A 25,192-nucleotide genomic window follows, 5' to 3' on the forward strand; every position below is an offset into this window, starting at 1 on the left:
AAATGGTTCTTTCTTGTTTTATAACGATTCTCCTCTTCTCCGTTCCCATTGTTACATTGTAAAAACGTAATTTCTCGAAGAGAATGTATCGCGCAGCAATTCGAAGAACACGCTTTTACTACGGTTGAGTTCGATCGTTGTAACTGCGGAACAGGTGATAGCATCGAGATATAAAGAAAGAAAATAGCGTACCGTAAAATAAATTCGAACGTTAGCTGTTGTTTAAAGGAATTAAGTGGCCGCGAAGTTTGAAAGGTTAATTTTACCATTTTGTAACTTGATGTACTTTCGTGTAAATCGATTCGATAAAATTACACAAAGCAATTTGTACGAGATAATTATTTAGTCGTATATTTACCGTAGCGTGAATGTAACAGAACAGCCGTGAAAGCAAATATACGATAACACTGAATCTTTTAATTAGCATAGAAATCTGATATAATAATACTTGAATTTAATCGCGTGACTAATTTATTCGCCAACGATTTCGTTTTGTATACCCGACAATTTTCGATTATTTTTTTCTTTTTTTTTTTTTTTTTTTTTTTGCCAATTACGAGAACGATGTAATTTGGAGGAAAATGAAGTGCAAGCAGATAACGGACGTATTACATCGGATAAGAGGACGTACGTGTAAAACTAGGCAGTGCAACGGATTTTTTATACGTGTGTATTTCAAGATAAAAACTTTTCACGATAAAAAATGCATCGTGCAATGGTTAGAATGCTAAAACAGTTAGATAACAATAAATCTGACGCATACAGTTTGCTTTATTACGTATATTTATTACACGTATATTTTACACGTTTGCTTTATTACACGTATATTTATGTGCAGTAGACGTGCGAAAGCGTAAATTGTGCGATAGCCTTAAACGTGGCGGACGGTTCCACAGATAGCGACAGAATTTATATCTTGCTAAAGCATTGTCAAAGATTCTCAGCATTCCCAGCATTAAAATCGTAAATAAATGTAAATAAAATTTTTCTTCGTTCTTTCTTTTTTCCTCGTTATCTCCTTCGTCACTTTCTCTTTCTTTATTTATCTTATAAAATTTTCATCAACGATTTCCACACAGAATGGTAAACGCGAATAAAACCTTTTCCCATTCCTTCTTTTTTATTCTCCTTCCTCCCTCGTTCTCTTGTTTAAACACTCTTCCTATACATTTACATACGTTTGTCTCTTTTATAATCTCTCTACACTATTTACCCGGCGAAACTCTTCTCAACGATTTTCGTACGATTCTGTTTTCCTTTTTCTCGGAACACTACGTTCTGGAGTATTTTATACAGTTTTATTGTAGTTCAAAGCAATATTTCGTGCAGGAGTTTCGCGCTTCACGTGTGACAACAAAAAACTTTCACTTTAAGGAAACGGCACAATTTGAAAATGGTAGGAAACGATGGAAATAAATTGGAGAAAGAGTGAAATAATTTGGAAAATGTTTAGTCTTTTCATCATTTAACTTCCCATCTCTATATATTCTTTGATCGTTTGTACGTCGAAAAAATAATTAAGATAAATAAACTATTGTAGGATCATTATCAGATATAAAATAATGTATTATTATTAGTAACAATTAGTCGATTATTGAGATATTGATTATTCGATGTTACGCGCGATTAACGATCGATTATATGTTAATTTCCCGTATTTTTCTATTCGTCAAGAAAAAATAAAAATGCAAAAGAGGAGGAAAGTTGAAAGAGGAAATTATCAGGAAGCTATTGTATGTAGATATACAGGTAGATACAGGTGCGGCCATTTCTTGGCTAATTTGACGATCAATTACATTAACATAGTTACAAAACCACTTCCTGCCCTTTTTTTATACCGTTAGAATTGCAATCGAATTAGCAATGAAATCGAATAATTTTTTTGTAAAGTGGAATTATCAAAATCAATTAAGATTAAATAATATGTTGATTTTAAATAATTCTAGCTTTCTTTTTAAATAATTCTAAATCTATCAAATTATTTTATTATACTGCCTTTCTTTCAGTAAAAATAGAACAATAGTCGAAATTTTCAATATTCGAAACAATTTCGATTTGATCTAACTAACTAAGTAATTAATTAAATGACATGAGAATAAAGAAATCATCTTCCTCGCCGCGATTCTCGTATCGTGAATTTGCATGGTTACATAATTCCTATTTATCATTTTAAGTCACGAGTCGTTTCGAACACTAATTTTCATCAATCATACATAATCAGCATCAGCGTGTGAACTGTCATAATGTTTTCCCATATGCGAATTTTTAAAGTGGCCTCTCCGTGATAAAAATTCTTCATTCTGAAGCGAACGTGACGTAAACGTCGATCTATCAACGAGCTGGTGAAAAAAACAATTGTTCGAGGAATTGAGAAATCAAGTTAAATATTCGTGTCGCAACGCGGAACGTTTAATTGGTTTCTAATGAATTTCCAGGCGATCTTAAGACGTCATATCGTGGATGGAGGAAAAGAGTAATTTCCGCTTCGCTTCCGCCATTAATCAAAGAGGTAAACGGAAAACCTGGAAGTACCTCGATCACCGGTTTCTTGATCGTGTTGATTAATAATTGAGGGTATAATTCTTAGTCCGTAAGGGCGTCAAAGAATTTCGAAGAAAAGATCGCGGTTCATTGAAGATTTGTTAAACTTGGTAAGACCGAATTCGATATTTATTGGATTGCTAACAGCCGGCTCTTTTGAGATTCTTTCAATGAATTCTTATAAATTTTTTAAAACGTTAATCTCTACAGAAGCTACGAGACGTCTCGTTGGATTGTAATTCTGAGGAGTCGTATTTTTAAAATTATCGGAAGGTCTGGCGGAGCATGATTTTTTATAAGGGATTTAAATAAGTCAATGGAACTCTTGGTCAGTATGATAGATATAAAAATCCATAAATAATGAAGATCGATTTTATGTTGGACGTTTCAAGTGAATTGAAAATTTCTTTCGTTTGCAAGACGAAAACAGGGAAAAAATTAAATATTTTCTTGCTCTGATTGTTTCTTGTGCAATAATTAGCAATGATATTTGAATTGTTTGAAATTTCCATTGTGTTGTTTTTAAAACACAGTGAAACGAAAGATTTTATTGAAAAGGGATTCTTCCTATGCTCGAACGTATCAAAAGTAATCGAAATGTGTGATGGACTTTTATTTCAAGCTTCTTCCCCTCCGGTGCATCGAAATTGAACCGAATTCGGTTCAAGAGAGGAGGCTCGTTGAAATTTAGCTCGTCGAATGCGTTTTCCTACCCGGCGTTGGCCGTTTACTTCAATCGCTTATTTCCTTAACGTGTTCAGACGTAATCCGTGCCTCTGTAAAATGGAATCTTCATGGAGTGAAAATGCTAACGAAGGAACGCGATCGATAAAATTAGTATACATAGTAGATAACCTTCGAGAACAAGAAGAAGAAACTTTCTCCTCTACTCAGGAAAATTCCACTCCTTTTGAAAAGCAAACAGATCCTCAGGCGAACAATATACAGGAATGAGTCAGTAAAAATGACCATCAAAAATAACTCGCTACTTACTGACTTTATAAGAAGAATCTTTGAAATGAAATTGATTGCACTAGAGCAACCTGACCAGCTGAAGATATAGTTTGATTTTTACAAAAAAAAAAACACATTTTTCTTTGTCTTTCATACGTTAAACTCGAGAAATCTAAATTAAAATATCTCCTAAACTAATCATTTGTCCGTATAAATAGGTTAATATCTTTTTCGTAGAGACTGTCCGATTGGATCGACTAAAGAGCGTATAAGGTGTCATTTCAAAAGTTCAAGATTACCTGAATATTTTAAGAAATATAAGGTATTAAAAAATCAAACTTCAGCTGATCGAGTATCTCGAGTACAACAAATTTTATTTCAAACACTTTTTCACAAAATCAATAGATAACGAGTTGTTTCAGCTGGTCATTCTTACTGACCTACCCTGCATATTGTACAACAATATCACAATGTTAGACTTGACATGTCAGAGTTCTGAACATCATTGTACACGCAAAAGGACTCTCGGACCATCAATCTACATTGTTAACATAATATCGACAATATTCATTTGCAAACTGCATTTTTCTCATATGTTCGACATTTATTGACAACATAGTATTTTACAATATATATTGATTCGTCTAGAAGCTTCCTAAATTTCTTGAAATCTTGGACTTTGTTGCCATTCTTTATCTTTTATTCTCGCTCTAAGAGTATTGTACTTTATATCACTGTATTCTTCGAGTTCTTCAAATTTACCAGATTACGTCTGCATTTTGATTAAACGCCACTATTTCGCTCTGTCTTCGACTTGCACACTTAGAGCTGCTCTTTTACCCATATTTATCGAATCGGTTGCGATCGTTCTCGCGTGCAAACGCAATGCAAATACGGACAAGAATCAAGAAATGGTAATCGTCACGATTATGGTAAAAGTTCTCGTCCGTGATTTAACCAACCTTATAGACTTGGTATTCTAAGGAAGTTTTGTCATTGTTTAAGAATACGCGCGAGTTTTATTGCCTCCGTTTAGTTAAGCAGAACCGAGACGGATCAAGAGTGGCGATTTGTCATGCACGACGCATCGTTATCGAGCGAAATTATGCATGGATAGCCTAGCAGATTGCTTGGTTTTGTTATTTAAAAGACAGTACCGGCGAGGACGTGTAATTTGTGAGGAACGTTGATGATTTATAGAGGGTGTTGGTGGTAGTTTTCTTAGAGCTAGTTGAGGGGTGAATCCGAAATGATTCTTGGTATACGGTGGCGAGCATTTAAATAGGAACGTCTAGCTTCCATAACTCGCGTGAAATATGACCATTCATTTCGAAATTAATATTATTACACTGTGTGGGATGAATTGTTTCTAGAACTTCTACTGTGTATTCGTTCAAAGAACGCATTGTCTTCTACGTTAAACTTAGATTAAAATAGTTGATTAGATTAAACTTAGTTGAAAATTCCTCTGTCCTTTGAACGTGTTCTCCACCGATGGTGTTACAGCGACATTGATAATACGAATAACATGTTATAACATTTACAGGATATGTCGAAATCGTTATTTTTCTATTATAATCAATCAACATCCTTTGCGAAGTACGGTACAATGTTGTTGATAAAAAACAGTGTTTTATGCACTGCATAAATCATGTTTAATGCAAAGCGCAGCCATTAATATGAAGGAACAGGTTTCATTGAAATGCAAAGCTTACCGGTTTAGCACGCCATTGACTGTAATTGAATGAAGAATCAGTGTCATGATCACTGCCGGACGCATGTTAATTCCATTGAGAAAATTCAACTCAAGTTTTACGTTCTCTTTCCTGCAAAATTCATAACGATCAGATGCGATAATTATGACCTGTTCTTAATGACCCCAGGATTTTCAACGTAGACTCACAGCAGACGTTACATTTAACTATAAAATTTCGAACAGCTGCATAGACTGACTAGAAATTCCTCAGTTTTTTAAGCATGATACTCCATTCAGGAAGTTTCCATTATTTCGCTTATCTTTGTAGTGTAAAGCACTAACTGTTGATATAGCTACTACTCTAATGGTTATTTAATTCGTATCTGCAAACATGCCAATTCGCTCGTTCATCTACTCTTTTTGCGATTCGCTCCTCGTGTTTAAGAAACATGCGAAACATATGCGATTTACTATTAATTGTTAATTATCTGACGATGAATTTTCCCATACATACATACATTTCCCTATTAAGTTTCTTATTTCAATTTTTTAATACTCCGATGATAACAACTTCTATTGTTCTAAACTGAACTCTTAGGGAAACCATACTATACTTATGGGATGATCCAATATAATTCATATTTAAGATGCAAGTGTTTAAGGTACATATATACAGTACGTTAAACAGACGAGTGTTACCAAAATGATAAAAAATCTTTGGTATAAAACTTACTAATACTCTCATAGTATACACACAAATAACAGTTTTAAGCTTTCCTTAATTCTGCGCTTTCTATTTACAATTTTCCACCTCTGTGGAAACCTGACTTTCTCCTTGTACTTTACGTTATTTACTAATACGAAGAACTGGTTTTCGAAATAACTTGGCTTTATCAGCTTTTCTAGCAATCAAGATTACTTCGATGACAGATTTTCCTCGTCACATGTTTCAAAGAGAATAGCTGTTCACCAGACTTCGTCATCGTCGTAAAAGCTGGTCGACGATGAAACGTCACCTCGTAAAAAGTTAGCTGCATCTGCTTGTTGACCGTTTGCTATTTGCGAGGGGCAAAATTGAACGAGAGCAAAGAAACGATCGTACGATCGGCAAATATTTAGCCTTTGCAAGCTTCCTTGCAAATTGCTTGCCACAATTCATCGGTTGGAACACTGGCATCATACAGTTTCCCTTCTCATGATGCTATGAATCTTCCTCGTTTATTGAGACGAAGATAGAACAGAGGAGATACCAGCCGTCTCGGGAACTATTTTATTATTAAAAATCCTAATTTCGATGAAAAGATCGACTCACAATGGAGGTTTTATCCGGGGAAGAAATTTTGCTGATCTATAATTTTCTTCCTCCGATTATATCATAGAAAAATAGACTTTGCTTCGCTGGAAACAACCGAGTCAAGATATTGCTGTGATCTTCAATTGGGGAAATGAGGGCAGAAGTTCATTTCATTCATCTCCGGTTTTAGCCTCGACGAGAAATCTTAATGACTGATTTGTTCGGCGGTTGCCCGGGATAATAAACAACGACACGTTTGTTCGTTATCTAAGTAACGATAAGAGTATGATAAATAACGAGAAAAATATGATAAAGGAACGTAAGAAAAATTGTACGTGACATAAAGTGCATATGTTTTAATCAGAACGTTAGACGCGTTGTTAAGGAATAATCAATTGATTAAGTAAAGTATCGAAGTATCATTTATTATGAGCTGACGATTGAAATTTCTTATCCTTTTTATTATTCTCTCTTGTCCGACTCTTCATAACTTTCAATTTCTCTTCCTTTCACTTACTACTTCTGTTCTCTTGCTTCCTCTCTTCCAGGAAATGTAATACACTTTCTCTTCACGTAGTGAATAGTATTTAATTATTGTACCTATTTATGTAACTGTTCAAGTAAAGTAATAACACTATGGTATGTATAAATTAATTTACTTATTACCTATCAAACTTATCGCCTTTATTTATTGAATCAATCTAGCCTTTTTTAACAATAAAAAGTTCCAGCAGACTATTTTGCATTTAATAGTTTAATTTGATATAATGACAGTGCAGTCTCGTTGCTGGTGGAATCTAATCACCAGCGTGTTAAAGAATTTACATAAATTATTATGTAACAAACAAGTTTCATTATTTTCCAAATGCTACGCAATATCTATCAAACCAAGGTTGATGGACTAATATTCATTATGATACATATGATAACATTAGCATATCGGTATAAAATTACGAAAACGCGAATCATTAACATAAACTGGTGTAAACTGGTTAATCATTAACATAAACTGGTAAAATTTAACGTTATTAAAACATTTCTTAGAAAGACAAAATTTAAATGGCTCTGCTTCGGTTTAAATGCCAAGTAATTTCCGGAACAACATTTCCTTGTCGCAGACGAATGTTTCTTCTTTCTCCTCTCGTAAAACGTAATCTGATCGGTCCATCTCAAGTCGAGATGAATAAAGAACACATTTGGACGTAATTAAATTATAATTGACCCAGAAAATTGTTCACATTACACTGTAGTTTCATTCTTTCGTAGGACTACAAGATAAAAAAGGAACTCGTAACGAATCTGAGTTAAACAAAACCCGTTCCTTACTGAAGATGAACAATTTTAACAAATCTAAAAAAGGAAAAGGAATATAACTTTTGCGTTGCTATCTGCTATAACGTTACTTCGATCGTCTTCCTATCGTTAAAAGCATTTTTTAACTACGATACGATAACTACTAAACGATAGATAAGATTGTGCGATACAGTTATAATCGCCAAGGTTAGATATGTAATTTTTGTGAAAATTTAAGAAAAATAATTTCTACACATGAGAAAGCTTGTATAAATGAAACATTTGAAGTTTCACAACGTAGGAACTGCATATCTGTAGTATCGTGGATAAAAGGCTTAAGATATCGGCCGAATCGTAAAAAATGTCGCGAGAGCCGCGGCATCGTCAATGTGTCGGGGGTATATCAATGTGTCGTCGGTCTTCTTTTCAAGTGGATAGTTTCGTGGAAAGGACCTGCGTGACTCTGGCTACGGGTGTTCCGGGACACGTGTCTCGAACAACAGGAAAAGACGAAGAGACGCCAAAGGCAGTGCTAGTTGAGAAGCCGGAGAGGACGGATGCAAAAGGTGTGCAGAATGTGAGTTGAGAAGCGAGAGCGAGCGAGTGTAGAAGCCGGAGAGTGTGAATCGGGAAGTCGAAAGCCGCGTATGAAAATAAGACGTACGACAACATTGTAATCATTTCGTTGCTTCGAATATTATTTATTAAATCAAAACATCATTACTTGTCCTTTCCTCTAAGACCCATTAAGATACTACATAATTTTGGGGGCTCGAGCCGGGATCTAGAGCGCTGAGTGACAAGTGATATTTCGGAACGATGAGTGACTACAATGCAGGTGAAACAGTTTTGATTTACGAGCAGGTGGCTCAGATGGGAATATCTGAGTTAAAAAACGAGCTGAGAAAACGACGACTGAAATTAACGGGTAGAAAGCGCGAGCTAGTAGCGCGATTGCTGGCTGCGGTACGCTTAGAGCGGGAACACGGTGCACGAGAAGAAGACGACGACGACAACGACAACGACGGTGGTTTAGAAGACGACGACGATGATGAGATTGGCGTGATTGGGGACAGTTTAGACGGCAACGGTCCAGGGAATCACGATCTCGGTAGTCAAGACGGCAGAGTTCGGGTGACTCGAGTGGTAAGACAACGAAGGCAAGACGAGCCTAAGTGCACGGTGTTAACGTTTGAAGACGTAAAAGACTCGTTAGAAAAATTCAGCGGAGATGACCTACCGAATGTAAGCCAATGGATAAAAGATTTCGAGGAAATGGCGGAAGCGTGTGGCTGGTCGGACATCCACATGATGGTTTTCGCTAGGAAGCTTTTCACAGGCTCTGCTCAAGATTTCGCACGCCAAGAACGATACACGAAGTCCTGGGCGAAGTTTAAAAAGGCGTTGGTAGATAAATTCTCAGACACAGTGAGTGACCGGGAGGTACATCAGAAATTAGCACATAGAACGAAAAGAACAGACGAGAGTCTGCTTCAATATATAATATGTATAATATGTATAATATGTATAATATGTATGATATGCATGATATATATATATAATATATAATATGTATAATATGTGTTCTGCCGCGCAACACATCTGCACGACATCCCGCGCGGCTTAACAGCCAACAGTCTACGTGCCGTCCTTCGAATCCTCCATAGGCCCAAGGACCCACCATAAAGTTGAAATCCTAACTGCATTGTTCGCACACATGGTTTCAGTCAATCTGTTGCCCGAAAAGATTTTCTAATTCTAGAAGTGTTTTCGGCCGGTTTTTAGAAAGGTCCTTGAGTTTATTACGTGCTCTTAAGAATTACGGAGAAAGCGGGTAGTAGCCTAACGAAAAAAGCGGAGATTTACCTAACGGAAAATCTGAGTTTCCCTATAAACAATGTCGCCTAAGACCCAAGTTGGTAGGAGGTTTCTTCCTCCTCTCTTCCTTCCTAACATTGGCCCCAACCAATCGACATCGCGGATTATTGCCCTCACTTTCCTAAAAATGTAAGCAACGAATCCGCGTTTTTCGTTCAAAGGGCACACTCATACCAAGCTTTCCTCCGTATTCACATTAGAATAAAACTTCAGAGTTTTCCATCGTCTCTCACGGTGACTAGAGTTCCTGCATTCCCTATAACTCTCATCGTTCATACATCTCTCAGAGTTTCCTACCACTCTCAAAGTGCCTACACGGTCTAAAGCTCCTATAGCTCTAACGCTCTCATCTAAGAATAATCCTTCTCCTCGTTATCTGTATCTTAAACAACGGCGTTACTACTTTGCGTGATTGTATAAAGTGTTGGAAATATATATACTTTAACTCTGTGAACCACAGTGTTATACTAACCTGAATCACCCCTATTATCCTAACCGAAATCAGGGGATCGAACTATTCGTGGTGTCGATTATCCTAATCGTAACGGGATTTTACGACTCCCGTTGACGCGTATTCTAACGAGCGCGTCTCCCCGCGATAGCCCGAAAATACAATATGCATGATATTGCGGGACAAGGAAGAGTCGATACACAGTCGGTAATTGACTATATTATCCAGGGTATTCCCGATGAGGTCGCGAATAAAGCCATACTATACGGGGCCAGGAATATGCAGCAGTTGAAGGAACGCTTCAAGCAGTATGAAGCGATGAAAAGTGATGTGGCGGCACTCGACAAGCCAAATATTACCACTCGACACTAACTAGTGTCGGACGACGGCAGCGCAGTGGTTAACGTCTTAGGTTGCGAACGTTCGGAACCCGGGTTCGAATCCCGGCGACCGGAGTCCGATTTTACTCCCACGCACCAAAAACGGAGGAAAATCAGCAGTACCCCGGGCAGCGACATCTACAGCCCCCAGTGACAATTACAGCGGACCAGGCCCAACTACTACAACTATAACTCACTCACGGCCACCTCACAGTGACATGAGGGCGAAAACAAAATCTGGGGAACGCAAGGACGATAAAGCGAAGTCGGCCAGAGCTGAGAGAAACAACAGTCCCAGTCAATGCGGAAGTGCGAGAAAGACGCGTTGCTACAACTGCGGTGATAAAGAACATGTGGGTGCAGAGTGCCCGAACAAGTCGAAGGGACCTAAATGTTTCAAGTGTAGAGAGTACGGACACATCGCATCGAAATGCGACAATCTGAGCGAGTCCATTAAAGGGGTTGGTAGTGTGTTTCGATTGTTACCGACGAAGCGTGGTAAAGACGTGAAGATCGGAAATTTCGAACTGAGCGCGCTGATAGACACCGGTAGCGAGTTAACTTTGATGCGGTATAATCAGTATGTAAAAATCGGAGCGCCTAAGTTAAGTCGAGACATTATCGAATTTCACAGTATCGGGTCTAAGAGAAATTTTTTACGCTCGGCAAATTTCCGACAGATATTATTATAGACGGTGAATTGTATCATATAACGATACACGTAGTTCCGAACACTGCGATACAACACTCATTGTTGATAGGTACAGACTTCCTGGATACCGTCGAGATAAACACGAAGAGGGGAGATATCTCCATTCATAGAATAAAAGATGAGAATTCCGATGGGTTTCCAGAGGTCCTTAAAGTAGACATAGAGACAGGAAAGCGTGAAGTAGATCTATCTCGTGTCGAGAACGTGCAACATAAGCAGGCAGTTGCAGTTCTCACGAGTGCTTGTCTCAAGGATACCGTCGTAATGAACAAAATTTCGTTAGATGAATCGGTTGCGGCGAACATAACCGCAGTAGCGTCGGGTGGAAACGATACGGACGGTTGCGATCAAGTTTTTGTAGGATGCATCGAGCATCGCGCGAATTATAGAGTTGTACAAACAAATTCTGTCGCGAATTCTACGAAGCGAACCAAAAGCAAGAATCAGGCGGCTGCAAGAGAATTTGAGGTAGTGCGAAGACGAGCTATCAACGCGACCTCTTATCGGCGAAGGGCGTTCAACAAGAGATGCAAGAAGGCGACAATCTACAAAACAGGAGATCTGGTAGCGATCGAGAGGACGCAAGGCGGTCCTGGGTTAAAGCTGCATTCAAAGTACCTTGGGCCGTACCGTGTGGTGAAAGTCCTGCGAAATGACCGCTACGTAGTGCAACGAGAAGGCGAACACGAGGGACCGCGCACGACTTCCACTGCAGCTGACCACATGAAGTGGTGAAACGTTGGTGTTAGTGATGATAGCGAGAACAGTGATGAGCACATCTGAGGGCAGATGTGATTTGTCAGGAATGGCCGAGTGTGGACTAAAGGCTTAAGATATCGGCCGAATCTTAAGATAACCCTGGCCACGGGCGTTTCGGGATACGTGTCTCGAACAACGGGAAAAGACAAAGAGACGCCAAAGGCAGTGTTAGTGAGAAGCCGGAGAGGACGGATGCAAAAGGTGTGCAGAGTGTGAGTTGAGAAGCGAGAGCGAGCGAGTGTAGAAGCCGGAGAGTGTGAATCGGGAAGTCGAAAGCCGCGTATGAAAATAAGACGTACGACAGCATTGTAATCATTTTGTTGCTTCGAATATTATTTATTAAATCAAAACATCATTACTTGTCCTTTCCTCTAAGACCCATTAAGATACTACATATCTAATATATACATATACTTCACTTCAAATGTGTGATTTATACAAATTTTCTCATATGTAGAAATTATTTTTCTTAAATTTTCACAAAAATTACATATCTACCCTTGGCGATTATAATTGTATCGCACAATCTTATCTATCGTCCATCATCTTGTCGTGGAATAGCCGTTCCTTCGCATTTATCTTAAATTAAAAAATGCTTTTAACGATAGGAAGACAATGGAAGTAACGTTATAGCAGATAGTAACGCAAAAGTTATATTCCCTTTCTTTTTTTATATTTGTTAAAATTGTTCATCTTCAGTAAGGAACAGGTTTTGTTTAACTCAGACTCGTTACGAATTTTTGTTTTTACTTTGTAGTACTACGAAAAAATAATTAGGCCGAGGTTAGCATCTTTCTATGGACATTCAAATTGCCTCAATAAAAACAGAAAAGAATATTAATCTTTTTGCACTTCGAATAACAGTTTGAAAAAATAATATATCGTTATTCTAATTGTAATTTGTTCGAAGCTGTACAACCTACAATATACTGAAAAATAATCTCCTCATAGCGTTCCAAACTGCCTCGCTAGAAAAACCAAAAGAAATACTACTTTCTACTGTACTTCTATTTTAAAGCATCGGGCAAAGTGTACTGAGTGACGGCATAGAGTCAGCGTACTGTAACCTTGGGCAAGGTTTAAGCGGATCGTCAGATTCCGTCCCCACCAATAGCACTGTGGTTAACCAACTGAGAAGACAGGTCCTTATTTAATACAATACTCACAGCGTGCTACCAGTTCAGCTCGAATCGTCGGTCGTCGAAAGCTGATTCGTTTCGCGGTATGGCGCACGACAACACCGTGGTACGCGTGAAGCAAGGCCAGTTACGTGGCGTTATCGAAGAAAACCATTATGGTGACCGGTATCTCTCGTTTCGCGGTATCCCATACGCGAAGCCGCCGGTCGGGCCGCTTCGATTTAAGGTGAATTTTGAATGAAACGATCGTTCCACACGACGAAACTCCGTTGCGTGTTTAAACTAGATATGACAGTGGAAAAATGATTCCTCGTTTTCTCTTATCTTTTCTCCGTTTGATCATGGGAAAAGGCAATAACAGGAAAAATTGTTATCGTTATTTGATCTAAAAATCTAGAGAACTGTAATATGCTGGAATAAAAAGTAATATTAATAAACAAGTGGTTCTTGGATGATGTGTCTTAATACGTGCAAATAATTCAAATTTTATATAACAAGTGCATAACATAAAGCGATGGAATGGAAGCGAGGGAATTGTTTAATTTAGATCCAATTAACTGTGTTTCGAAACGTTTTGTTTCTGTCTTTTGGTATAATGCGAGGATTAGTAAAAGATATAACAGGGATATAAGTATTAATAATAGACAGGATTAATAAATTTCTTATACATGATAGCGTTATAAATATAGAAAAGCTTTGAAATTTGTACATTTCGTATTTCATTTTATCACTCGCGAAACAATTGCAAATTAAATTAAATTGAATTTCCTACAAGAATTTCCTCAGTTTATACACGCGTATGTATATCTTCTCGTTACTGTACTTATCGATATTTAATATGCAAAAATATTCATAAACTGTAATAACGCTGTATCGTCGTGTTTATGCTAATTTGCTATAACGAGATCCTAAATTTCTTCATAACTGGACAGTGTCATACGTAAAATAAAATAGACTTTGATTCGAGACTATAATAACGAAGTTACATATGTATTATTAGAGATATTATTGGAAATTTGATAGCGAGGGAATATTCAGAAGGAATTGTTAAGGTAAAAAATAATTATGTATATAATTAGTAGATATGTCAGCGCATTGGCAGAATGACAAGGGTTAAACCGTTATTTACCGATCTCGGTGACACTGTCATTGAATGTTATCAAATATATAAATTAATACAACTATACAAATTTATTTCAATTCTATTCAATTTTATTCAAATGCATATGATATGTAATGTTTGAATAAAAAACAACCGCTTCAAGATATCATTTAAATACTCGTGTAACTGGATGAATTTCAAATTATTATATAATAATACTTCATCATTGCATATAAGTGCATTTTTATGGCGTTATTAAGAGAATATTTTTACTTGCCATTGAATCATTCGCAACAATCTTGATACATCGTGTTAATATAATTTCCAATTTATATAACTTCCAGTATAGAAAATTTACTTCGTTTGTCATATGCGATCTTTAAGTCAATTTATTCGCGGTATTTATCATGCGGCATATATTCGCTATGATAATGACACAACTGGAAAGGAGGTTCTTTAGGATTCTGTAGCTTTATGAATTGAAAATAATCATTATTAAAAATTACAAACACTATTCTTTTCTGCTGATGAATCTGATTAATAAAATAATCTTTGACGACAGTTTTTTGTCTACGACAGAAAATTGATATTTCCGGGTTGCGTGATATTGCGGGTAAAAGTGCGATATTTCGTAACCATATAAAGTATAATAATTTCCACTCCATTTGTTACTACGTGTTCAATTTTAACATCCAACTTATGATAATTATCTCATATAAAATACTTTCGATAATTACCGTATTATTATACTTCGGTTAATTTATTTTAACTGATAATAATCTTTATATGTACTAATTATTCAACGTAATCTTTAACGATACAGAAACCGATCTCTCGTAAGAAAGTGGAATTAAACGTCGAATTAAAAACCGCGAAAGTGAAAATTGTTTCCTCTACCTTACATAGAATGCAACGGTTACATCAAACAGATTAGTCTACTATTATCGGTAATTTTCTCGACAATAAAACGTGTTCACGCAACTCGTCGAATAAACTTCGCTTCGAAGTGAAAACCAAGATGAAGAATAACGAGGAAAGCTTAAAAGTTCCATGATATACAGGGTGGTTGGTAATTGGTGGTACAAGCGAAAAGGGGGTGATTCTACGTGAAAAAAGAAGTCGAAAATATAGAATAAAAATTTTTCGTTTGAGGCTTTGTTTTCGAGAAAATCGACTTTGAACTTTCGCTCGGTACGCGTACACTTTATCACGTCTCGTTATAACGGATCTCACTGTAGATCGTTGTCTCGATGGATATTATCGCAGTTTAAGTTTGTTTTTGCCGTAACGGAAAATTAGGAATACATAATGAAATAATATGAAGTAATCATAAAGTATATTATTACAAAAATTGCTGAAAATGTTGCCCATTCTGCCGAACACATACTTCTGCTCTTCTAATTAAATTTCTATGAACACTTTCTAACGTACTCGATTGTTTTAAAGTATGAGAGGCTACAATAATCCTTTCTTTCAATTGCTCGCAACTTGCGATTTCTTCAGAATAGACAATTGATTTAATATGGCTCCATAAATAAAATTCAAAGTCGATTTTCTCGAAAACAAAGCCTCAAACGAAAAATGTTTATTCTATATTTTCGACTTCTTTTTTCGCGTAGAATCACCCCCGTTTCGCTTGTACCACCAGTTACCAACCACCCTGTATACCTACTTACGTACGCACACGCATACAGATACGTAATACCAAATGCAAGAGTTGTATATTCTAAAGAAGAACACCGTGTACTCTAAGAGCCTTCGCAAAACTGTCACGTTTGTCGTTACAGGAAGGAATACCTAAGATTGAGATCGATGCAGGTTTTCTAGGCTAGTGTAGTTCTTTCAATGAAGAGCCAATATCGAAGAACATTTTCTCAAGAGATTCCACATACTTTCAATAAAATATATAAAAATGTTCTCCGTCACTTTCGTACTTATCTCCAAACGTTTCTCTTACGTTTAAATATAGTCAGATGCATTTCGTTCTACACAAAAGAAAAAATATTCATTTTAAAATTTCTACCGATATTCATCAAAGTATGCGATAATCCTTAACGAGCGCGTTCTTCGTCTCTGTGGATGTTACGTTTGAAATATAATTTTCTTCCTCGCAAAGGGATAGCACGAATTTCATTCAGAAATATCTATAAATTTGCATCGATATTCTACGAAATATGTAATAATTTATCCTAACGCTTCGTTTTTCCGAATATTACGCTTAAGATATACCTTCTTCGTAAAAAATACTCCTCGAAATTTATTTCCCCATAAATGTCTGCCGGTATTCGGCAAAATAAATTCGTCCCTGACCTGAATAAGTGTGGCGGTCGACGTTCATTTTATCGTTATGTCACGATCAAAGGAACTTCCTCGTATCACTACGGGATCTTTCTTTCTGTCTTTGCTCAGGATCCAGAACCCGTAGAGCCATGGACAGGTGTAAGGGACGCTTTAGAGTTCGGCAACTCTTGCTGTCAGAAGGACATGTTGTCGCACGATTTAGTGGGAAACGACGATTGCCTCTACTTGAACGTGTACAAACCAATAAAACCGACATCGACGAAAATGTCGGTGATGGTATGGATCCACGGTGGTGCGTTCATGATGGGGTCAGGCAACGACGAGTATTATGGGCCCGTGTATTTCATGCGGAAGGATGTTATTCTGGTCACGATTAATTACAGACTCGGTGTCTTGGGTGAGTACGTCTGTCATTGACATGGCTTGTGCTACAGTTGATTGTTAGTAATATTTATATAATTATTAATAATATATACTGGTATAATATATTGTATTATAATATATATTATGTATCTATTGTTATTATTTTTTATTATTATATATATATAAAATTATTGATAATATAACTAGTAAAATAATATATAATATATAATAATTAGATATATTATAATTAATGCGATTATCTATATTAATGTATATTATAAATCATTTAAAGCTTATAAATCATTTTATCTCGAAATGCGCTAAACGTTTTCTTAAACTAGTTTATCAGACTTCCTGCTTTTTACTCAATTATCTTAGTACTTATATAATGTTAATTATCTCATATCGCATTTTATCGATGTTTTTCTAACGATGTATCGTTGCTTTTCACGTAGAGATAGAAAAATGGTAGATAAAATAATCGTAGAGCGACTACAGTTGATACTATCTCGCAATGATTCAGGAAATGTTTTTTCCACGAAGATATCGAATTACATATAATCGAGTTTACATATAATAAATATAACAAATTAAACGAACAGGAGAGCAAATCATTTTAAGTATGCACGTTCTCAAGAGAACCTTATTTCCTTTCAGAGAAGGAAGGATTAATCGCATTTTTGTAAAAATGGATTTTTATAATCGTTTCAAAGTGGAATTGGTAATAATTGATTTAAGAAATTGACTAGTATTTATTGGTAAAATTACTTTCTCCACTGTTTTCCTCTCTTATCTGGATTAACATTTTTATTCTTTGAATCACCATGTATCTCGGTATATGAAATTGCAAAACGTAAGAAACAAATTGACCAGAACAAGAGAGAATTTCTACTTTCAACGAAACGCTGTTCCCAATACAGCAAAGTGCCTTTATCGTTCGAGCGAATGACAAAAGCAATTCTCAAGAAAAATTCGATGCCCCTGCTGCACTCGGTTTTATCAGAAAGTCATTTGTCATTCGTATTTTCCACATTGGTGTCCCACATGAAACGAAATCGTTGAAAAATGTAGGACATTCAAAGCCAAAAACTTATCAGCCCGTAAAATTAATCCTCTTGGAGGATAAATCATGTTCCTCTACTCTGACATTTTCACGACGTTGCATACAACCTAACTATACGAGACAACTCAAACAATTAATCAATCAAATGTATTTCTACGCTTTTAAATTAATCCGGTTTATATTTACATTTTAATAATGTAAAGTCTAATTGGAAAAATAATTTTAAAATCCACGCAATACGAACATTCTTCAACCAGATAACTTACGATTAAACTCGTAGAATTTCACACGAAATTTATTCAAACTTTTGATACTAACGATCGAAACAAATATTTCTCAGAACTTGAAAAAGATTCAAATCTAAAAGGATTAAGAATTTTAGCGAGAAAGCCGAGAGTATCGATCTTCCGAGAGCGATAATATTTGATAACGTGTTTACGATATGAAAAATAAATATCGCGGAAGCATGTACAGATTATAGAATTTTGATTTGTAATCCTCGTCTCTTGTTGCAGGTTTTCTGAATTTGGAACACGAAGTCGCGCCGGGTAATCAAGGTTTAAAGGACCAAGTGATGGCCTTGAAATGGGTACAGGAAAATATCAGCAACTTTGGTGGAGATCCCAACAACGTCACTATATTTGGAGAAAGCGCTGGTGCATCGTCGGTCCATTACCTAACTTTATCTCCATTGGCTCAGGGTAGGATTTCAAATATTTATTTTGATGCAGCTAAAAGGACGATTCAACGTTTCTATCTAGGCATTATTTACAGGCTTAAATACACGTTTACAGAGAGTAGCTCGAAAGCACATACTCACTATCAAATAAATTGAGAATTTCAAAGACAGACAGGAACGTGGTAATCCGATGTGTGTAAGTTACAAGTTTTAAAAAACGAAATTATATAAGATTTCCATGTTTTTGTTTCTCTCGGTAATAACGACACTTAGAAGAGCAAAGTCCAAAACGAATTTCTGACTGCGAGACTGACGCGCTGAGAACGAAATATTTCGAATTTTTGTTTGACACTATCCTTTTTTAATACTGCAGTATACGAATCCGATGGGAAATGATGAAATACGCGAAGAAGAGGACGTTCAGAATTATATTCTAATTTTAAATCACAGAGATGTCACATAGGTCTAACATTATCATTTTCAAAATTATCATAATCAGAAGAATCCCAGCGAATAACATTTTTATTCCATCGAAATGAAAGTAACACGCATAAATTCCTTTTTTCTTCGAATATAGTTCTTTGTTTTTTTCTTTTTTTTTTTTTTTAAGGAACACCCACTATATACGAAATATTTTTGCTTGTGCACTTCCGTCCGTTTTTTCCAGAGAACGTATCATCACACGTTGCTTCTATCCCATTACCCTAAAATCGAAATCCGTGTTACGTAGCACGTCTCCTCATTCTTACTATGTTCTGCACGCAAACGAAGATAAGTAAAAAGAAAAAAGAAGATAGAAATAGTATGATCTTTGAAGAAAATCAAATATGAAAATGTATCGAGCATCTTCTTGGATATATTCTTGCAACGATAAACTGCTGTACAAATATCCTGCATATTGAAAAATTCATTGATTCACTGAAAATCGAAAACATTGGAAAGATTGAGAGTTTTAATTTGGTTTGCACAGGATTGTTCCACAAAGCGATTATACAGAGCGGAGTGGCGCTTAATCCTTGGGCCATTATAAGCGAGAAACCGAGCAAGTACGGATTCGACTTGGCCGCAAAACTTGGCGAAACCTCGACCGATCCTGAGACTGTGGTCGAGTTCCTGAGGACGATAGACGCAAAAAAGCTCGTGGATCTCGAAACTAAGCTTCTCACGCCAAAGGTAAGTCTCGCAAGAGGCAGTCATTAAATAAAAAATTCTCTGGTTTTGTGAAATAAAACAACAATTATTTACATGGTTCGAGATCCAAAATCTCAATGAAAAATTAATAACAATTGTGAAAACAATGTGTTAGAAATTTTCTTGCTGGTTATATCTCCTTCACGGAACGAAATTCACGGGATTCACGGGAAACATTTAAACGATAGATTGAGTAAATTCCAGAACTCGGAAAATACGAAACGAACATTATTTTAGTAAAGAAACAACGTTATAGGAGCAGTTGAGAGATACATGAAACAACCGCAGAAAGTTCCGACCGGTCCAGCGATACGCTTCCAATTCCTCCGGTGTTTCTAATTTCCCAAACAAATTCACATGATTCCGTTTCCCAGTTGCGAGAAGTTTGATTAAAAAGTATCAATTGTAACAAAGATACAACTTTGAACAAGTATTGTGAGATCGGTTTTCCCACTGAAAACAAGCGATCTTACGAAGCCAATTTATTCTACCACCTTGTCTACACTAAACGACTTTCGTCTTTGTTCAAAATCGTTTCAGTTTCAGTCGTGTGATTTTTATCTTCCTAATCTTAAATATATTTCACACTCGGTGGATTTATCTGCGAAATATATTGTGCAGCAAATACCTTTTAAAAATTACAAATATACTTCTATATATTTCCCCTTGTCATATTCTAAACCAACCAACAAATATCGTTTTAAGTACGTTTGTCTCGTTCTTTAAGATTATTTCTTTAGTATATTAAATGCGATGGCTTTTTGTAAAAATGCTTTAGTTAGAGTTCAATCGATTCTTCTTGCAATACTCATAATAAAATTATTTCATCGTTACTCGATATCGGCAGGTATCTTTTATTGCGCTACTAAAATATTCAATTAATTCTATAATTAATATAACGCTCTCCGATGGAAATAATTGGTGATCGTCGACGTTACGTACGAGGGAAAAATGTATTTCACTGTAAATTTCATCGATGTTCGATTGATATTAAATCGACGCGTTGTTTTACCTTCAATAGAATGCTTGCATCAGAAAACTCATTTAAATTCGTCAGCTTCCGTTTCTTTTGTTATATCCGTTCCTCTAGATTTTCCTTTCAGAAATTGAAATGCTACGTTTCTTTATGTTCTCGCGATGAATTTTTACAGGAACGTTACGCTACATTCGGAATGTTTGTACCAGGCATCGATGACAAATCTGCAAATCCATTTATGCCTCAGCATCCGGCGATAAGGGCCAAAGCAGGTGTTCAAGTACCTCTTCTTATAGGTTTCAATTCAAACGAGGGAAGCATGTTCCTGAATAGTAAGTTCATTTTCTTAATGTGCAATTTTTTCCATTCTTAATGTTGCTTCTCGTTGTAATAAACTCTGTTATTCAAAGATTTCGCTGGAAGATTGCAATTTAGATTGACGTCGAATGCAATTCTTTATTCATTTAATTCTTTTGTTATTCAAACGATGTTGTTCAGTATAATCTTTTTCCTCAAAAGAATTTACGTTTGAATTTATATAAGGAATTATGGTAACTGTATCTTTCTTATTTATGTATATTATTTTTTACTTTTTATATTTATCAGTATTATCCTTGTGTTGGGCTTTCACCCATTACAAGCTTAGGTAATAAGCGGGTAATAATATTATAAAAATGTATGATATTAATCTGAGACGAATGAGAAGTCGCTTTTTGTTTGAACTATTTGAAGATCAATTTTATTTCTGTAAAAAATGCCGCTATTTTGCCAAAGTCCCTTACTGTACAGAGGGAAAAAGCCGAAAAAATGTTATATGAAGTTAATCAATAAACGCTTTGTTACAAAATTGTATAGAAATATCGTACACGTGAAACGGATAACGACGCGGCCATTGAAACTCAAGAAAATTCTCTTTATAGAACTTTGTAACGTAAATAATTGCATTGTTCATTGATGTAAAACTTGTATCGGAGCGCAAGGGAAACATTTTGCGATGAGGAATTAAAAGAATCATTTTTACTATATTATTATATTTTACAACAATTAACGACAGGGGATTGTTACCAGATGATAAAAGAAACATGTAACTACGCTGACACAATAATCCAGTCAATTTCCGTGTGTTGTGATGGAAAATACGTCGTTATCTACTTTACGCATAGAACATTTGTTTCTAACTTTGTAACAAAGCGTTTGTTAACCTTTTGCACTCCTATGTCGAGTGTGACACGAAATCAATTTTTATCTCAGAAATTCCTTTGTCGAGACCCACTCGACGTTCTTTCAGTTCCGCCTTTGTTTATGAAACGTGCGGAAGAAAAGCAGGATTTCATGCTAGAAATTGTTTCGAGATATATCATACACTTAAAAATTACAAAATGCAACAACAGTGTGAATAAAACTGGTATTTAAGTGAATTCCTTTCGTCCTTTATTTATTTATTTAAATTGTCTTATTTTTTAGTTAAAGTAAATTTCAAGTAAAACACTTAAAAGCGTTGAGAGCTGCTGGTAACGAAATTGAAATAAAATTCGGAGTGCAAAGGGTTAACAAACTTTACGTAACATTTCTTTCTTCTCTTTCCCTGTAGAATCAGACTCCCTCGCAGTTTGGCCGTTTAAGTCTGGGACAACCTGTATTTCTCTAAGTCCAGAGAAGTCCACAGAGAAGTTTCTTCAGGGATTAATTCGATCTAAAAGAAGCGATAGTCAGAGTACAAATCGAAACAGAATTTCTATACAAACGTTTCTGTAAATCCCTAAACCTTGGAAAAGTAAGTTTTACTTCCACAAAACGTATCTTTAGAAATCAAAGGGAAACGACAATAGCCGCGATCTTAACGGTTATTAACTTCCAATAGAAATGTTCACAAAATTACCGTAGTATTCGTCGACTTAATATACTCGAACTTGGAAATCTACTAAAACGAAAGACAATTATCGCAATTATCCGAGAGAAGATGGAAGATTTTTGGTGAAAGTAAATTTATTGTTAAAGCTCGGTGTAAAAATATTTTCAGTACTTGGGGGACCTAATTCCGCGCAATTTATCCGAGAGGTGAACGAGAACTTTGAGCTGGTAATCCCCGAGGAGACGAAGATTTACTTAAACAGGGAAGGAATCAGTTCGAACGAAGTGAAACGCTTGTATCTGGGCGAAGATGCAATTAGCGAGAAAACGGCGGATAAATATGCAAATTATTTGAGCGACGTGATGTTCCTTCAGGGTATTCACGAAGTTGTCAATGTCCAGATGGTAACGAACAAGCACCCCACGTATTTTTACAAATTCACTTACGATCCAGAACAATCGCTAATGAAAACCACGTTTAATATTACTCTACCAGGTATTTCATATTTTAATTACAATTTCTAATATGCTTTTAAATCCTCGGATTATTATCGATCGTGCAACCACGAAGGTTCTGTCGTGTATTTTATAAGGAAAAAAAAACTATGCAGAAATAGGAAAAAGAAACATAATTTCCTTTACCCAAATATAATAGCTTACTCTTATTTTGATGAATGATCATTCTATGTTTTTTAAATGTTTTCTTCTGTTATAAAAATACGATAGAGCTTTGGTTAAACTTTCAGAAATTCACCAGTGAAGTGGTTTCTTCCCAAATCTTTTCTATTTAATGGAAAGAATTTGTATTTGTAACGAGTATCGAGTAATTTTACATTTTTCATGACCATGTTATAAACTGTGACGAAACATAGAAAAAATGTGCATCGCTGTAAAAAGCATAGATAATGTTTGTTAATGCTTCTTTTGCATATTTTTTTGTTAATTGATAATACTTATTTCGATTCTGGTTATTTATGATTCTTTTTATCTTGATCGACATAAAGAGTGATGTTTCCTCAACGCGTTACTAACAAAGATTTTAAATAAAATATGAAAATAACACGTAAAACGCATTATTTACCAACTTTCAAAATACGCTTCACTGTATTTCTTTAAGTATTCACGAGCAAGAAACAAATCTAATACGAATATAAGATGAAAATAAGGTATTCCAAAGTTAAAGAATACAAGAAATGCAATCAGCTCTCACACAAAATTTACATAACAATTTTCATAATCTACGCTTTCTTACCAAAAATTAGGCATCCTATTCCATAGTAACGCGATTCATGAAATCGAAAAATTTGGACAAATGGCAGCTTAGAATTCCGCTACGTTGAAAATATCTCGAATCAAAAATTTACCGAAGTGATTACTAATGAAATATTAATAATTGAGTTAAATTACTATAGTTAATTAATAGTATTTAATAATTAATAAAAATAGATTAAGATAAATAGAAATTTAATAATTTAATAATTAATTAATAGTATAGTTAAATTACTTAATAGTAACGAAAATTACTAATGAAATATTAATAGTATCAATTTCGTACAGATAACGGAATTAGCAAGAGATTCGGTAGATGTAAATAGATATAACTGGAAAAGTCATTCGAAACTTTCGACCGTTAGCGTATCCAAGTTCCTATGGTTGAGTTCGAAATCTTCCAAGTGTAAGCTTGGAATCTTTGATCAAAGATTCGAGTATCCACCAAAGCTGAAGCAAATGAACGTCTGTTTACGTTGTTACACGCTTAACAGTGCGCTTCAGTCTTTAACGATGTTCAGCAGTTGCCCCTAACAACGTCAACCGTAAAGACTCGTCGAAATCAGACTGCCGTACCGACCAAGAGATCAATTCGAACCTTTTGCTTGTAGAAGTTTCAGAACATGATTTTAGACTGTCGCTCGGAACAGTTGGAGAAATGTAACTTTCTTTTTGGTCATTTATAGGAGCGACACACGCGGAAGAGTTGCAATACTTGTTCTATGCGAATATAGGGAAAAAAATGGGCGTAGAACCATTCAAAGTTGGAAGCGAGATGTACCAAATGATGGAGTGCTTCACTCAGATGTGGACAGACTTCGCAAAAACTGGGTACGTGTTTTCCTATCTTGCAAATTTATTGTCCAATATTTCTTTCGCACGGAGAAGCATACAGATGCCGAATACTCATGTATACTACAACGATAGAAGCATTGGCGATTCTTTCGAAATGTATAATTACCGCGATGACAATTTTGCGAACGAATAATTCGCGCGGAAACTACGCGATGATAATAAACGTATAACATACTGTAATTTAAATTTTTCCATCGTCATAGGGTAGGTAGAGATATAGAAGTAAGAAATAAAAAATTGAAAATATAAATAAGAATATCGGAGCTTTGTTCTTCCCTCTTGGCTTATTAACGAAACGAAAGCCAATGTTTCTTTTTCGTTTTTTAGTAATGCATGAATGTAAGAATAAAACAAGAAATATCGAGCTTGAATATCGTTGAGAAACGTGTGTTTGAAAAAAAAAGATATCTTAATTAAAAAGGGAAATAATAAATGCACGGCTACG

At 35.7% G+C, this 25,192-nt stretch overlaps 3 protein-coding genes across 16 annotated transcripts in view; 2 read left to right on the forward strand and 1 right to left on the reverse strand.

Annotated features, from left to right (window-relative positions):
* Nucleotides 1-25,192, reverse strand: part of LOC126917899 (calcitonin receptor-like) — a 165,515-nt gene that overhangs the window by 18,007 nt on the left and 122,316 nt on the right. The window lies entirely within an intron of this gene.
* The window catches only part of LOC126917894 (juvenile hormone esterase-like), a 38,134-nt gene that overhangs the window by 11,988 nt on the left and 954 nt on the right, over nt 1-25,192 (forward strand). The window contains exons 1-7 of one of the 2 annotated variants that reach the window (XM_050725312.1): nt 13,119-13,323; nt 16,609-16,897; nt 18,442-18,627; nt 19,576-19,778; nt 20,948-21,104; nt 22,793-23,119; nt 24,579-24,723. In XM_050725312.1, the coding sequence (XP_050581269.1) occupies nt 13,183-13,323; nt 16,609-16,897; nt 18,442-18,627; nt 19,576-19,778; nt 20,948-21,104; nt 22,793-23,119; nt 24,579-24,723 (1,448 nt within the window). In that variant the 5' untranslated portion in view covers nt 13,119-13,182. Of the gene's footprint in view, nt 1-13,118; nt 13,324-16,608; nt 16,898-18,441; nt 18,628-19,575; nt 19,779-20,947; nt 21,105-22,792; nt 23,120-24,578; nt 24,724-25,192 lie in introns of those variants that run through there. The other variant, XM_050725313.1, reaches the window with a different exon arrangement.
* LOC126917898 (UDP-glucosyltransferase 2-like) overlaps nt 8,134-25,192 on the forward strand; it is a 70,322-nt gene continuing 53,263 nt past the window's right edge. Inside the window, exon 1 of the mRNA XM_050725320.1 lies at nt 8,134-8,355. Coding sequence (XP_050581277.1) covers nt 8,140-8,355 — 216 coding nt within the window. The 5' untranslated portion in view covers nt 8,134-8,139. The remainder of the gene's footprint in view (nt 8,356-25,192) is intronic.

This window comes from Bombus affinis, chromosome 6 (assembly GCF_024516045.1).
Source record: "Bombus affinis isolate iyBomAffi1 chromosome 6, iyBomAffi1.2, whole genome shotgun sequence".
Lineage (NCBI taxonomy): Eukaryota > Metazoa > Arthropoda > Insecta > Hymenoptera > Apidae > Bombus > Bombus affinis.